General features: G+C 33.0%; 2 protein-coding genes and 1 pseudogene across 2 annotated transcripts; 2 read left to right on the top strand and 1 right to left on the bottom strand.

Moving 5' to 3' along the window:
* Positions 1–1,770: 1,770 nt before the first annotated feature.
* On the bottom strand, positions 1,771–4,247 carry LOC140813802 (small ribosomal subunit protein eS1-like; annotated as a pseudogene).
* Positions 4,248–6,760: 2,513 nt separating this feature from the next.
* LOC140814908 (uncharacterized) lies at positions 6,761–10,711 on the top strand. Its single transcript, XM_073174003.1, has 8 exons — positions 6,761–7,021; positions 8,228–8,321; positions 8,396–8,446; positions 8,528–8,701; positions 9,020–9,187; positions 9,402–9,521; positions 9,762–9,895; positions 10,185–10,711. Exons 1-8 carry the CDS (start codon positions 6,879–6,881, stop codon positions 10,240–10,242), a joined length of 942 nt encoding a protein of 313 aa, XP_073030104.1. The 5' UTR covers positions 6,761–6,878; the 3' UTR covers positions 10,243–10,711.
* Positions 10,712–13,207: 2,496 nt separating this feature from the next.
* LOC140814504 (uncharacterized) lies at positions 13,208–16,569 on the top strand. Its single transcript, XM_073173517.1, has 6 exons — positions 13,208–13,436; positions 13,529–13,687; positions 15,734–15,811; positions 15,909–16,034; positions 16,185–16,274; positions 16,470–16,569. Exons 1-6 carry the CDS (start codon positions 13,349–13,351, stop codon positions 16,556–16,558), a joined length of 630 nt encoding a protein of 209 aa, XP_073029618.1. The 5' UTR covers positions 13,208–13,348; the 3' UTR covers positions 16,559–16,569.
* The last annotated feature ends 1,108 nt before the right edge of the window (positions 16,570–17,677 follow it).

Genomic DNA, 17,677 nt, shown 5'->3' with positions numbered 1-17,677 from the left:
TAGTAAGTAGCTATTTTTTAAAGTTTTTTTTTTGGTGATTGATGTTTCATGTACAAAACTTTTTTACGATCATTTTACGATTTAATTTTATGAGACAAATATTCGATCTAATCCGATCCATGAAAGAATATTTTTTTTAAGTATTATTTTTCAGTGTAAGCATGAACTGAGTCGATCTGTGAAATTGATATAAATATGAAATATCATTTCACATTATACATATACTTGATCGGCTTATGATCAATTTTCTTGGCTAACTGAGACCTACTCTGTTTCATACGTAAGTAATCTTTTTTATTGTTTGGTGTCCATAGTATCAAGAGGCAAAATTTTAAAAAAAAATTTAAAGAAGCATTATCTATGTAACTTCCTATAAGATGATTAATATTTACATATCTTTTGGAATCCTTCAAATTACGAGTGTTTTAGAGAGTTTTCAAAACACTTCTTGGATTATAGCCGAGTGAAAATGTTTTGGAGTGTTTATAAAAATCAATTTTTTCTTTTAACTTCTATAACTTTTAACCAACAACTAGAAATAAGATTGAGATTTTTTTTCGTGCTTCTGTTTTTTGTTAATAATTTAATATTTTAATTTGACATTTGAATTATTGAAAAATTTATCATGTTCCACAATTACTCTTAATTTTTATAAATATTTTTGGATTTTTTAAAAATGTTAAATTGTATTTATGTATGAGTTTCTAAGAGTTTCAAAAGAAACTCATAAAATTCAAAATCAATTTTTATTACAAGCATTTTATATTTAAAAAAAATTATAATTTATATTTCTAAATTTATTTATTTATTTTACATATTTTGTGCACTTATAAAAAAATTTTCATTTGTTTTTTTAATTTTATTAAATCTTATATAAATTTTCAAGTTATAAAAAATAAATTAATTTTGATATAAAATATTCAAAATATAATAATAATTATATAAATATATTGTTGATTATGTTAATACAAAAAGTTATATAATTTTAAAAAAATAAATATTAATTAATCAATTTTTCTCCAAACACTCAAATTTAACTTATATTAATTTTATTATTTTATTTCCAAACATTCTCTACTTTTGCTTCTCATCACTTTAAAAAAAATATTTAAAAAAATCATTTTACAATAATAAAAAACCTATTAAAATTACAATAGATCTTGTATAAACTCCCCTAGCAATTTAAGATCAAGATGTTTCAATTTATTAAATTTCAGATATCACATGGACTTCTTGATTGCACTAGAAACAGAATAACATCCTTCAAAATGAATTTAATCAGAGTTTTATGGTTAATTTGTAAGCTGTCATTGGACTCGTTCGCATTCGAACAAGTTCAGGTATAGATCTTTTTTATAATATTATCATAAATCCTCGATCGACTTGAAAGTTTCTGATCTATTTAATAGAATAGATAACCGATTGCTCCTAAAACTAGAAAGAGTGGATCTCGTGTGAGACCGTCTCACGGATACTAATATGTGAGACGAGTCAACCCTACCCATATTCACAATGAAAAATGATACTCTTAGCATAAAAAATAATATTTTTTCATGGATGATCCAAATAAGAAATCTGTCTCACAAATACGACCCGTGAGACCGTCTCACACAAGTTTTTGCCAACTAGAAATTACTCCACGAGTATAACATATGTTATCGATACTTATACATAGAAATGCAATGGAAATTTGAACCGACTATCTGAGATGGCAATAGATCAAATAGAATCCAGAAAAATCAACACAACTAAATGAGAATGGAGACCAGATTAAATCTAAGGATCAAAACTAACATAAAATGACAAAAATTCGCATTATGACAGCTTTAACCAATGCATCTCAAAAGGAACAAAACCATTTCCAAATTCACTCTAAAAAATTAAAAAACAGTACATGTGCGTTACCCGCTCTCAGGATAACTATAAACCAGCTGCAAGGCACAAAAACGAACCGAGGTGGTATGGAATTACAAACCTAAGCACCAACAACTTCGGTTGCCTCAGCCATTGTCTCCTCAGCCGGTCTTTCCAACTTCACACCAACATCTTCGCTATAATCAGCATGAATCTACCACGATAAAACGAAAATAACATAAAAAATCACAAAAAGAATGATGTTTTACACTCTAAACAACCAAAATGCCGATGAGGGACTACTACTCATAGACCCAATAGTGAGAAAATTCGGGGAGGGGGCCGGTGTTGTTGAAAGGCATCCAGATACAATTACCTACTTAGTTGGACAAGAAGAAATAAATATCAAAAGAACCCATAATTACCGTTCGATGGTTAAAGTTTTTAACAATATACCAGATATTTATGGTGAAAGGAATAGTAAAGTTTACCTCCATCAACTTGCCGAGGTCAAATTTGGGGGCTGTCAAAATCTTAACCTTCCGAATGTACACATTCTGCAGGGGATAGATGCTTGAAGTTGATTTGTCGATCTCTTTGCCAATTGATTCAGGAATGAACTTCTGAACCAAATCCTTCAGATCACAAGATTGTGCCTGGTTAACCATGATCTCTCGCATCTTCCTTCGAATCTATAAAAAAGGTAATACAGGGGTAAAATAACAATGAAAATCCGAAATCGACATTTGCATTGCTTTGCATTTCTTCATAGGTCTATATTCCATAACCCCGTATAACATGTGGTTTTATTGAAAAATATGTACGCTTCAATTTTTAAAAAAGTACTTACTTGACGAATCTGGCTGGACTGGGCATAACATGTCCTCTTCTGTTGATTCACACGCTTCTTGGTGAAGCCAATGCTAAACATCCTCAAAGTATAGTTGTCCGTTGTCTTGACATCAACATGAGCCTCAATCAGTGATTGCCATTTCCTGACAAGTGACCTTAGTAAAGTTCATACCCTGCAATTTCAAATATAGTATTACAATTAGAGACACGCCAAGCGCGTACTAATAAAATCTGTCTTTTCCATCTTCATACCCAAAAATTTGTGAGAACATTCTTTCCCTGAACATCCCCTCAGCTCTCAAGCGGATCTTTCTGAAGGCATGATCTTCATCACCTTGCAGATCGGCCAAGGAAGCCTCAAACACACGGTGCTTGAGTCCTTCAGATGCAATCTATGAAAAATGCCCAGAGACTTATGCCACTTTTGAGCATCCAATGCACCATTAAAATATATACGTACAAACTACAGAAGTTAAGTATCAAAACAATAGAGATACATATCCAACCAACAACCTTAATCTCCCATTCAGGTATTAAAAGAAATCCGTATCCAACCAACAACATTTATCTCTATTCAGGTATTAAAAGAAATTCGTATTCAACCAACAACATTTATCTCTATTCAGGTATTAAAAGAAATTCATATTCAACCAATGATATTAATCTCTATTCAGGTATTAAATCCAGCAAGGAACCGTAAGATAAAAGGAAAGATGGAGAAGATTAAATTTAGTACCTTCAAGACCAAAACAGGAAACAAGCCTAGAAAGTGGCTTGCAACAGATTACAAGATAGACGCTGATTTATGCTTTCTAATTAATTTCGCCAAAAGAAAAAACAAAATATACATGTTCTTCAAATCTAGATCGGAAAAAAAAAAAACAACCTAGCTGAAATACAACAACGTTAAAACAAAAACTCACTAAAACCAAATGAGATACAAATTCTGAAATTACAATCCACACGTGGACAACGTCGTCAGAGATCAAAATGCGAATGAAACTACATAAGAAAAAACCATGAGATAGCAAGAATAACATTCAGCTCCACATTACATAAAGAGTTTAAATTTACACCAAAAATTAAGTAATACTTTTAAATTATATCTTAGTACCCTGAGTACGAGTGGCAAGGGTTTTGCCAACATTTCTAGTATTGAAGATGGACGGTGCCTTAACATCGTACCAATCCTTCTTAGCAAATGGATCAGCCCTGTAATCCATAAAAAGAATTAGCAAATCACTTCGTTAGGTTACATCAAAACGCAATTAATAACAAAATCACTCACGCTTTCTTCTTGCATCCCTTCTTCCCCTTCGAAATCCTCTTGTTCTTACTGTAAAAGTAAACAATAATGAAATCCAAATTTAAAAAAAAAAAAAAGAGTATTGTATGATCGCGGTTGCACTTCATAGAGTGACGATATAACAGATGTGTGGAGAGCCAAGGTCTACCCGACGGCCATGGCTGCTGAGTTCTGGTGGATGAAGAGAGGAAACTCCTGTGTGAAATGTGCTCAGAAGTAGAGCCATGGCTTTTGTTTGGGTTTTATATATCCGTGGATAGATAATGGGCTTGCTTTATGGGCTGATTATTTGAATGTTCAAATTTCATTAGGCTTTTAGTTTGGGCCGGACTATCACCTATTAATTATTAATAATGAGTGCTAACTATGTGATGGAATAATTTATAATCACATTGTTTAATTTTTTTTTTTGTGTTGTCTAAATTAGTAAAATAAATTTAGAATAAATTATTAATTTTCAGATAAACCACTTAATATAAATATTTAATCCAATGCTTTTAATTTTTTGTATTTATATTAATTATGATGATTTTTCTATCATAATATCATTTCATGTGGACGGTAAGATATTAGTTGATTACACATTTAAATTTTATCGAATATTACATTCAACTTGTACAAAATATTGGGTATACTATCGTGACGAGACCAACTATGCATTAGGGCGATAGGCTGCGAAGCTGGCCGTCTCCAATTTTCACTCATTATTGGGTATGTGCAAGCATTTTTTTTACTGCAAGTGACTTGACCTTGTAAGTTGTTTACTGGTTTTAACTGAATATTTGTCTTTTCTTCTCTACACTATTCCTCAAGAATGTTCAAGCTGATTTATGAATTATGCAGATGGGCAATTTATGCATTTATATTTGGCATAGTTGCTATATGTTGGTCTTTGTTATTTCCTGTAATGGGTTTTTCAGCTTTGAAAACACCATGGAGGCTTGGAATGTAAGACGACAAGATTTATTTATTGATTTTCTTGGATTAGACCTACCGAATGTTTTTGGGCCAGAATCTCCAGAAGAGGCTGCATTATGGTGGTTAATGAATGAATCAAGAGTGCCCGCATGGGCTTAGCTCAGTTGGTCAGTAGCAGTGAATCTTGGAGCAATGACCAGAGATCGAGTCTCGCAAGCGACAGTGTGGGAGTTAAATTCTTTATAATGAGGGGGAGCTCCTTGTGCGCGACGTAGCATAAGGTCTAGCTGCTAGGCCGGAGGTGAGGGGCGCCTAAAGTGAACGATTTCACCTTTTGGAGCAATTAATGAATCAAGAGTTGGAAGCTTTAGAATGTTCCGATGACAACTCTAAACTAAAAAGTAGCCGATTTTCAATTGGATGATGCTCTTCATTGATGGTCGTGACACAATCACATATATTTATATCCGTAAGATTGATTAATCCGGTTTATATTTGGAGCAATAATAATAATAATTTGACATAAAAATTAATATATTTTCATGGATCTGATCAGATAGAAGATTCGTCTCATAAAATTTATCTGTGAAACGGTCTCATTATAGTTTTTGTGAATTAAATAAGAACAAAATATGAAGTTTATTTGTGAACTTTTCTTTTCAGATGATTATTTAAAAAAAAAAAAAACATGAGGAATATAAAATAATCATGAGAAATTTGGGATATAAGACCATGTTAGGATCAATGGAATCCGGATATTTTCACAATGGTATGATATTGTCCACTTTGGATTTTAACCCTCATGATTTTGTTTTTAGAACCACCCAAAAGGCCTCATATTAATGGAGATATCATTTCATCTTTATTAACCCATGATCTTTCCCTAGATCTTCTAATGTGGGATTTTGGTTGCATCCCAACAATCCTCCCCTCAAACGAAGTTACACTATTTTTCTCATGGTCCGAGCCTCCCCTCAAGCCTTATTCGTCCTCCAATCGAGGTTACTCCACTTCACTGCGTTGGAGCGCACGCCTTACATGAATACTGGGAACATAAACCACCCCGAGAGTTTAATCAAAGATTTTTACCGGGAGCCCTCACATCTTTCGTTTAGGTATCGAGGATTCTACCTACACGGCTCGATCTAGACCATAGGTCTGATACCACTTGTTAGGACCAATAGAATTAGGATATCTCGACACTGGTATGATATTGTCCACTTTGAGTTTTAACCCTCATGATTTTGTTTTTGGAACCACCCAAAAGACCTCATACTAATAGAGATATCATTTCATCTTTATTAACCCATGATTTTTCTCTAGATCTTCTAATATGAGACTTTGATTGCATCCCAACAGACCTAACATGGTTGTATTTCAAAAAGTATACATCTGTTAAAAAAAAATATATTATTCAATCATTTAAAATGCTGGTTGGAGACTTAGAGGAAAGATACATGAAATTTTGTTTATCTTCCTTATTTTTCCCCGATCTCATGCCTCTGCGTTTTCCCTTCTATTCTTCTCCGACTATTTTAGCAAGTAAACAAGCACCAAACTTTCATCATTTTTTGGAATCGTTCTTTGTTCGGTATTTTTGCACATTTTTCAATTTTTTGCTAAATATTTAAAATGAAATCATGTAGAAACAAATTTTTGATTGATTTTCAGTTTATGTTGACTGGTTTAGACTGAATTTAGTTAATGTGAATTGCGTCAATTGATTTTCAAAAGTTTCTTTTAAAAAAAAAAACGTTCGAAAACAGAAGGAAAACCATTACGATTTATTTGAAGCAAAGCGATTTTTTTGTTTTGAAAGTAAAAGCGCTTTTTCTTCGTCTAAATGGAATGGCAACTAATAGAGAAGCCCAAATACTTGTCAGGAACCCTAGCCAAAACCAAAATCCCAGATCCAGATAAAGTTATTTCAAGATAAAAAGATCGAAAAATGGGTGAATCAGAAGAAACAGCAGCGAAGATTTCATTGAAAGATCAGGGAAATGAATTTTTTAAAGCCGGGAATTATCTCAAAGCTGCTGCGCTCTATACTCAGGCTATCAAGCAGGACGCCTCAAATCCCACTCTTTATAGGTGTTTTAAATTTTTTTCATGCATATCTCATTCTCTTATAACTTTTATGGGGTTTTAAGTATTGGTATGTAGTTTCAACTTTGCGTCGATATCGAATTATGGAATATATTATTGTTTTTTTGCCTTCTCGACTTTTTTTCAAGAATGTTTAGGATCAAATACACATTTAACTCTATATAATGTCGTTTTTATTTTGATGAGAGCTACTGTTTTCTGCTGCAACTTTGCAATAGTTTACCTTTGAAATACAGAGGTTCTAGTTTCAACCTTGCAAACTTTGTCTATTTCGATGCCCGGTTTCTCTGTCAAGATTGGATTTTTTTGGTGTGTCATCAACAGCAATGATGTTTTGTTCACCAACTTTTCATTAGATTTTCGTATAAGTGTCTCCTTATCTTCTTGTTGCTTGTACAGAACGATATTGTTATCATAGATTTGAGCCTAACTCCACTCCAAAACTTAGCTCGGGGAACTGTACAAGTCCATATGTGGTACTTTTACAGCCGATTTGCCACATCTAACAGATATTGATAGATCCATCGAGAATGTTAGTTTACTTTAGGAAGTTGGCAAGTTATAATTTTATCTCCTTTTGTGAATAAAGAATGTATTTGATGCTTTTGGATAAGTATTTTAATTATTTTGAACTGTATGTGGTTTAGTTGGACCCAGAGATCTGAAAAGGCTAGAGTTAGCATATTTTGCTGCACAGCTTCATATAAGCTATTTACACTAGAATATTTTCATAAAAAATATTAAAAGAAGGAGATCAGGGAAATAAAATTCATTGTTCACTCTATTTCATGAATTAATTTTTGAGGAAACAGCAGTAATCTTCTTGGTGATGGTGTTATGAGTTTGACAATGCTGCAATATCCTTAATTTAGATATATTCTTGCATAACATGTCAGGCTGTAGAATTGATCTCAACCTGCTTCCCTTTGTTTTCACTTTATGCTGCATGTCATTTCTTTTTTCCCCTAACCTGGCACTAGCTTAAACCCGAACCCTACACCTTAGCAACTTCTCACCTGCTTACATTGAATCTTGTCGAGTCCAAATCATTGGATTCTTATTGGGACTTAAGGTTTAATTGGTGATTTGTCAAATTGAGGAGGTGCTCTGTAATATGCTATTTTTTAGTGTTGTATTTAAAGTTTTCATAGTTTTTACTATATTTTGACATTTTTATTTTGCTCCTCCTAGCAATCGCGCTGCAGCATTTCTGAATTTGGTAAAACTTAACAAAGCACTTGCTGATGCTGAGACAACAATCTCTTTAAAGCCAGATTGGGAAAAGGTACACATTTGATTGAAATGCATCTCTCACCGCCAGCCTTTGGCATTAAAAAATGCTGCTGAACGTGCCTGCAGGGTTATTTCAGGAAAGGGTGTGTCTTGGAGGCTATGGAAAACTATGAGGATGTATGTATTATTTTCTCTGCTTGTTTCAAAATCTAATTTCTATCAGCATCCATTGGTATCGATTTTAGCTTATTTTTTTAGGCCTTAGATGCATTTCAATTAGCCTTGAAATACAACTCACAAAGTTCCGAGGTGTCAAGAAAAATCAAGAGGCTCACACAATTGGCCAGGGATAAGAAACGAGCTCAAGAAGTGGAAAATATGAGATCAAATGTTGATATGGCAAAACATTTGGATTCAGTCAAATCAGAAATGGTTAGTTTGGCTTGTAATAGAAATGAGTCATTATTTGTGTTTGTTACTGTGCTCAACTAGTTTATAACTCTATCCTTATCTGCTATTGTATTCTGAGTTATTAAATCATGACTCGTCAGTCTGTTTGGAGGAATAAGTTTGAGTATTTCTATTCATTTTTGGATTGAATAATCAGTCCTGCGTAGTCACCAAATGTATATGGAAGAGCCTAAATACCATAAATTTTTCCCGCTTTAGGTGCTTTTTTTTCACTTTTATTTATATGATTATATTATTTGTTGCCCCTTTAAGTTTGAGTAATTAATATTTGTATTGCAGGCTGGAAATGATTCTTGCGACGAGATCTTTGCTTTGCTAGTTGAAACAATGGAGACGGCCATAAAATCTTGGCATGAAACTTCTACTGTGCCTCCTAGAGTTTATTTCCTGCTTGACAAGGAAAAGACAGACACTGAAAAATATGCGCCAGCTGTTAATATTGATAAGGTATTGAACTTTGGTATTTAAAATTTTGCAATGATTTTGTTTTACATAATTCGCTTTCTGATATGGTTGTCTGAAATCTTTATTCTCGTTCATCTGATGGTGTAAAATTAGTATGGCCTCAGTTGTGTGATTCTGTTCTCAACTCGTGCATATCATCGTTAACTGGACAATCATGACTGCATATTAACAACATTATTTTTTCCGCCAATGCCAGGCATTTGAATCACCACATACACATGGCAGCTGTTTTTCATTCCTCAGGCAGTATGCTGAAGATTCTTTCGCTAGAGCTGCTTGCTTAGTGGCACCCAAAAGCATAATTTCCTATCCTCAGGTAAATTCTTTGGGTTTATATACATATATATCACCTTGAACAAAATTGAGTATTAATTTTTTTGTTGTCGACATCAACAGTAGCTAGTATGAGTTGGATGCTGTTGTCTGGAGTAACCCTGTAAAATCAAATGACGTTTCCTCTGAACTTTAATTTGCTATCTGATTTCAGAAACCAATTATCAAAATCTAATCTCTTTTTTAATGAGAACCATCAAATTTGAGTTCTGCTTCTTTGTAGGTGTGGAAGGGTCAGGGATCAAGAAAATGGAAGCATGGACAGAATGATGGTTTCTTTTTTCAATTTGAATCACTTTCTTTGCGAAAAATATGGTTTGTTCCAAGTTCTGGTGAGAAGGGGCAAACCTTGTGCAGGTCTGTCACTCTCTCTCTGTAGTACACACCGACATTTAATGAGTTAAATAAGCCTATAGCTATTGCAGTAATTGATTCCATCATAATTACTCACAAATATCGAAACTCGTTCTAAATCCTAAGAAACTTGTATATGTATATAGTTTATGAATAACCTGGACAATGCCAACTATGAAAATGGCTAGGGTGTGCAATGATGCATCATTAACTGTTCACCCATGTATTAGTAGTGAAATATGGCATGCATGTTGATTACCAAAATTCTGATGTATCCCCTTGTATTTATCAGGGATCCTGTTACCTTAGACGTCAGCGTGCATGAAATTCTCCCTCGATTATTCAAGTAAGAATCTTGGACGGCACAAGCCATGTTCGTTTTCCTGGATGATAATACTTCATTGGTTGTGCTGTTGGAGGCGATTACGGTGCTTGCAATTAAAATTAGGACATCGCCACAATCTTTGTGATCCTGTTGTTATAATTTTGCGCAGCCATTCTATCCATATTCATGCAGAAGCATCCTAATCTAGATGTTCATTCTCAAACTGGGTAAGATATATGTGGATCCGGGTGCAATCGCATTTCGAGAAGGATAAAAAATTTCGGAGCAATAGTGTGTATTATTGATCATGTGGCTTGAATTCTGCTTGTTTGTTCGGAAAACCATTTGATTGCTTCTCAAATTACTTCATCAATCTCTCAAATTCTCGTTCAGTTCATTATTTATCATAATAACCTTCTCTTGCTGTAGCATGATACTTTTATTGGGGTTTTCCCGAAGTTTTGAAATTAGTAATCGAAATATAAGTTTTTGTTGGCTATACGTCATTTAAAATTGATGTGGTATTTTGTTATATGACGAGGATGATGAGCTATTTTTGGTCAAAATTAACAGTGTCTGATGCTACCGCATCGTATATCGCTAGATAATCGTATTATATGGTATAATTAATTGATATTTGGAGCAAAACTAAAATTAGAACAATGAAATTTGGTTCGGTCGCTACGATAAATTTATTAATGTATTTTCTTATAAAAATATCCATTGCACAATTTACACTCATCTCATTATATCACTTTTTTTTTTTCCCAAAATCAATCAACCGGAACATGGAACTTCTGTTCATGTTATTTAGGAGTTTCAATTTGGGTGAGTTTGTTTGATGTATACTATCATTTAAAAATTGTTCAATCCGAACAAACCCGAAAACTTACAATCCGAGTTGGACTCAAATCGATAAGCTTGATTTTGATTTTTTTAAAAAAAATTAAATAAAATTCATAATAATAATATTTAAATTTAAATACATAATAACAAAATATTCAATGTATATAATTTAAATTTTAAGTCCAATCGTAAAATATTAAAGTATATTTACTAAATCAAATAAAAATTTATTTAAAAATGTATAAATAAATATTAATTTATAAAAATATATGATTTATATACGATAAATTTGTGTGAGACGGATCTCTTATTTGAGTCATCCATGAAAAAATATTACTTTTTATGCTAAAAATATTACTTTTTATTATGAATATAGATAGGGTTTACCCGTCTTATAGATTAAAATCCGTGATACGATCTCCCATAAAATCCACTCAAACTCGAAAACCCCGGACTCGAAACTTATTTTTTCTTTTAGACCTATATCAGGTTGGTAGATGAGGTCCAATCTTAACACCTGTATTGTTATTCCTTGCCTCTAGTGGGTCCGTTTTCTCCATTTATGAGTGGTTTCAAGAATATTAAAAAAAGTAGAATTTCTATAATTTTGATTTGACAGGTCGAAATTATAACTAGTTTAAGATTAATCTAATATGTCCGGTTTTGCATTTGTTAGTACCTCACTTAGATGACAAATTTTCCAAATTCAACAAATAATCTGAAATTCGACTCAAATAAAGAAGGGTATTAAAGAGATTTTTTATTCGATCAAATAAATGAATAATTAGATATAGAGATTTTCTGGTATGTAGATAATGACGAATCTTAAAGAACGAAAACTCGATTAAGTGTGTGTCTATGATTTTTATATTATGATGTTAATTCTAATTTTTTAATGATATTAATTGGATGAAATGAAAAAAGTTATTAGTATAAAATTAATGTTATTTTTTTTTGAATAATGATATTATGATAAATTGTTTATAATATTTGTTATTTTTTATAACAATATTTAATTTGTCAATTTTTATATTTTTTTTCTTATCGTTCTCAACAATTTAGTAAATATTCATAGCTTAATCGAAATAATTCAATTTTTATAAATACAATTATATGTAATAATATGATATTTGAGTACGTATAAATATCTAATCATCCGACCGAGTATAAAGATGAGAATGAATTGAATACTCGATGAATAAATGAAAATAATGACAAAGGATATGAAATCTTACCCTAACAACTCATTATGATCTCCATAACTATTGTGTGTAACATTGTTCAATATCACCTAAATTTTTTTCATTTTAAATATAAATCAGACTCAATTCTAGGGATGGACATAAAACCCGAAAAACCGAAAAAACCGATCGAACCGAATAATTCGGTTTAAATGGTTCGGTTTTTCGGTCGGTTACGGTTTCAAAATTTATGAAATTTGGTTTTTCGGTTTTAATCCCCGAAAAAACCGAAAAACCGAACCGACCATATTATTGTTAAGTATAAGGTTTTTATGTATAATGGGTCATATTATTGTTTAGTATAAGACTTTTTATGTATAATGGGCCTATTAAGATTTAAGAACTTAGTATCATTAACTCTCAATTTTCAATCCGATCGTTTTTTCTTCTTTCTCACCACTAACCAGTCGATGTTTTCTTTTCTTTTCTGTATATGTTTCTTTATTTTTTTATATAAAAAATTAAGTCTCACAAATTAAATGTTTGAAAAATACTATGATTTAGATTTTAAAGACATAAAATGACGTATAATTTTGTTTCGTAACAAATTTTAGCTAACCATATATAACCAGCCGTATAAACCGAACCGTACTACAAAAAAACCGAACCGAACCGTAATAAAATGGTTCGATTTTGGACTAGAGATATTCAAAACCGAAAACCTAAAAACCGAACGATCGTAGAGTAAAACCCGACCGAATCGACTGTTACCCATCTCTACTCAATTCTGATTAACACATTATATAAAAATTGCAAATCGTTATTTAAAAAACAAAATACACGTGGCTTGAGGATAAAATTTATCTACAAAAAGAAAGTACACGTGGCTTGAGATAAAACGCAGATAAACGGCATTGTTTTAATGATAAATTTATTAATGAACTCCCGACAACCAGTGTTTGAGCATACCCACGTGTTTGGTTTTTCAACTGTATGCCAAATTTCCGTCGGGAGCTCTTCCTGTATCATTAAACACAATTAAATACCCATTAGCTCCGCTCCCCCCTCCCTCCCCTCTTCTACTTCAATATTTGTGTCTTGATCATGGCTGCGGTTCGTCACACTGTTGTTCTTGCAATTATCCTTGTTCTTCAATCTTATTTGAGCACAACCAATTCCGCCCCTTTGTTTGGTTTGTCTCTTAACCCTTTCCTGGTTAGTTTTTATTTGGGAGATCGCTGGATTTTTGTGAAAATGTAAACTGTCTTTTGGTACTGCGCGCAGGGAATTTGTGCCAAGAAAGTAATCTGTGCGGGAAGGGAAATTGCTTAGCTTCAAATAATAGCGCTTTTGGTTATACATGTGAATGCGATTCTGGTTGGAAACAAAGTGGTGATCGAGACGATGAATCTCTCAAGTTCTTGCCTTGTGTGATTCCCAATTGTAAGTTCTTTTTCTTTCAACGATATGTCTTCAACTGCGAATGAATTTTTTTTCTTTTTCCGGTAAATTAATCTATTGCGACGATATATATATTTCAAGTGTATTTAACGAACTATATCTTTTATATATTAAAAGTCGAGAAGGACTGGAGATATTTAAATGTTTTGTGTGAGATTTGGAGGATTGGTTGTTTTAATAATATATTTAAAATCGCATTTTCGAAGTTGTGTATACATGTATTTAAATAGAGACATTTAGTTGATTTGGGATATTGTTTTTTTTAGAGAAGATATTTATATTACACACATGTATTTAAAGAGTAAGTCTATTGTGAGATAGTCTCACGAATCTTTATATGTGAGACGGGTCAACCTTACCGATATTCACAATAAAAAAATAATACTCTTAGCATAAAAAATAATATTTTTTATGGACGACCCAAATAAGAGATCTGTTTCACAAAATATGGCTCGTAAGATCCACTACAAGAAAAGTGGGTTTCCGCGGCGTGCAATATGCGCCGCGGAAAGGTATCGCACGCTGCGACGCACGCTGTAAAGTTGAAAGCCGTCTTAAGTTTGACACTATTGGCGGCGTGTGATATACGCTGCGGTTTAGTCTATTAACGGCGTGCAGAGTATGCTGTTGATAGTTAAACTATTGGCAGCGTGTATATGTACGCCGTTAATACACTATCTGCAGCGTGCAATCTACGCCGTTAATGTTAAAAAAATATCTAAATTTTAGCGACGGTTTGTAAACAATCGTCGCTAAATGTTAGCGACGGTGTTTAAATTTAGCGACAGTTTGTACCTATAACGACGGTATTTAAATGTAGCGACGGTTTACAAACCTGTAACGACGGTATTTAAATGTAGCGACGGTTTTATAAACCGTCGCTAAAATCTGCGTAAAAATAAAAAAAAATTACTTATAATTTAGTAAATTTTTTAAAAAAATACAATACACCTATGATAAATAAACTCATGATCTTAATTAAAACACTTAAAAAATTAACTAAAACTTAGAAACAAAAAAAAGTACCTAAATCGAAATTAAAATCGTATAAGAAAGAAAAATTTTAAGTGTTGTAAAATAGTGTGTAGGAAAGTGGAACAGAAATAGGATATTTATAGACAATTTGCGACTATTACTGACGGTTTCCCAAACAACCGTCGCTAGATATAGTCGTCGTTGATTTACGGCAATTAGCGACGGTATAATAAAAATTGTCGCTAAAAGCGACGGTGGTTTATTATACCGTCGCCAATTTAAAATGGCCGAAACAGTTGCAATATTTAAATTAGCGACGGTTTCTCTAAACCCGTCGCTAATTTAAAATTTCTCAACATTTTCTACAGCGTGCTATCAATGCAAGCCGTGAATGCATAGGGTATGAACAGCGCACATTATGGCACGCTGCGGATAATATATAATATTACTTTCCGCAGCATGCTTTTAATGCCCGCCGTTAATGTATATGTTATTAACGGCGCACATGAAAAGCACGCTGCGGAAAGTATATAATATTTACAGCACACATAAATGCACGCTGCAGATATTACTTTCCGCAGCGTGCTTTTGATGCACGCCGTTATTTCTGTCAAGTGCAAATATATTAACAGCGCACATATTGATGCACGCTGTTAAAAGCACTATTCGCAGCATGCTTTTAATGCACGCTGTTAATAACGTGCTGCGGAAAATCATTTTTCTTGTAGTGATCGTCTCACACAAATTTTTAACGTATTTAAATTGCGATATTTAATCAAAGTTGTTTCTCAAAATATTTATTTTATAGGCATGTCCATACGAGATCCATAAATTTTGTTTTGGTAATATTGTGTTATGGTCTCAAGACATTTAATAAATTTATTGGTCTATTTTGTTTGAAGAATATTTTATTTGGGTCACTAATAAAAAAAATATTATTTTTTATTATAAATATACATTTCAATAAAAATCCGTGAAACCGTTTCACAATATATTTACTCAAAATATATACATGTGAACAGCGAGATGAATTTTGTATTTGTTAATGATCAGGTTCATTTAGCGACGACTGCTTCAATGCCTCAGCACCGGTGCCTAACAACGACAAGCCTGCTTCATCGTTCTTGGATCGTACGTACCCTACTTTTCACTGATCCTTTCACATAATATTTAATCATGTAGATAATTTTGCATGTTTAACACAATTTCACAAATTTGGCACTCGTAGCATGCTTCTGGACCGATTGTAGAGGTGGGAAATGCGTGAAAACCTCTGCGTTCAGATCTACTTGCGTATGTGGAGACGGCTACTACAATTTGTTCAATGCCACTAATTTCCCATGCTACAAACAATGTAAGAACACACACACACGTACACCGAATAAATACATATATATATATGATCGATACACACAGTATTTTATCCTAGGAGTGAAACCGTGCGTAAATTAAATATGTTTCAAAGTTGCAAATTAAAGGAAATGGTGTTGAATAAATGAATCAGGTGCATTCGGAGCGGATTGCACAAGTCTTGGAATCAGCTTGGGCAACACATCAACTTCATCTTCCACTGCAACCCCCAGTAGTAGCAACGGTATGACGACAGATTCTTTCGATCCTTTTTTCTCACCTCGACTTAATTATTTGTGGATAAGTAGTATATGATCAACGTGATTAATTAAGTTGAAATTAATATACTTTGGATGTTTTCAAATTATAATACGCCATTAAATGATGTTCGTATCATTGCATTATGTGTCTTGATGTATAAATGGATGTGCTGTGTTAGGGGGGGAAAGCTTGATCAGGAGGGCTGGAGTTGTGTCTTCGAGTGGCATGATGACACTTTTGGCCATGGTTGTGTGCCACTTTGTTTAATTTAAATACATGGCAATAATTGGAGCAAGCTCTAAAATGTTGTATAATTTTAGGGTATATGATTTTCACGACAGCTAGTGCGATTTTGTATGTACATAATTGCGATTGTAATATGTCTGTGGACTAGTGATTTTGAAGAGTAAGATGGCTAATATTTGTAGTGTAAAGGTCTATTTATAGTAGATTTTTGCAAGTTTAAAAATGAAGATTACATTTTAACAAACAAGTTAATTTTTTTTTTTTTTAAGTAATATGACATAAATTAATTTGGGAGATTTCAAGTTACAACGTTCATAAACCATATTGGACTATTTTCAACTAGTCATTCGGTCGAATGAGAAGAAAATACAGTTTTGCGAGCTAGTAAATGAGCTGCACCATTAATAGATCGACGATTATGTTTAGATAGATTTAAAATCATCTAGCTCTAGCAGCGATTGAATTTCTGAAGCCAAAACACATGGAAGGTCATACTCTTCGAAGATGTATGTAAAGATTGGAACTTGGACCTAACTCAGCTCAAAAGCTAGCTCAAGGAGGAAGGATTGTCCAAGTTCATATATACAACTCACATGTTATTTATCCAACCGATGTGGGACAATTAACACACCTCTCTCATGTCCAGGAATGAACATCTGGAGCGTAGAGTTTACAAATAACCCAATTATGGGCAGAACGGGTGGATCCAACACATAACAGTATAACCTAAGCTCTAATATCATGTTAAGATCGGAACTTGGACCTAACTCAACCCCATCAACCAGCTCAAGGTCCAAGTTCATATATACAACTCCCAAGTTATTTATCCCAACGATGTGTGACAATTTACGGTAAGCATAATTCGAACTACAATCATAGAATTCGAGTAAATGCATAAATTAATCAGGTCAAGACGCAAGCAGTAATCTAAACCACTTCTGATGTCAAACAATTCTGTACAAGTTACAGAATCTGGATACCGAATAAAACAACTGAAAATACATCAAGTGTTATATAACTATATAAATAAAACCAATAAACCATCTCATGGGCAAACGAGCAATTCCCAATTGGCCGAAAAAATTAGGGGACATTTCATACTCTGATCCACTATTTAATACATGTCTCCCTTGTGTTATC

The sequence above is a fragment of the Primulina eburnea genome, chromosome 15 (assembly GCF_022965805.1).
Source record: "Primulina eburnea isolate SZY01 chromosome 15, ASM2296580v1, whole genome shotgun sequence".
Lineage (NCBI taxonomy): Eukaryota > Viridiplantae > Streptophyta > Magnoliopsida > Lamiales > Gesneriaceae > Primulina > Primulina eburnea.
This window is presented reverse-complemented; position numbering and strand designations above follow the sequence as displayed.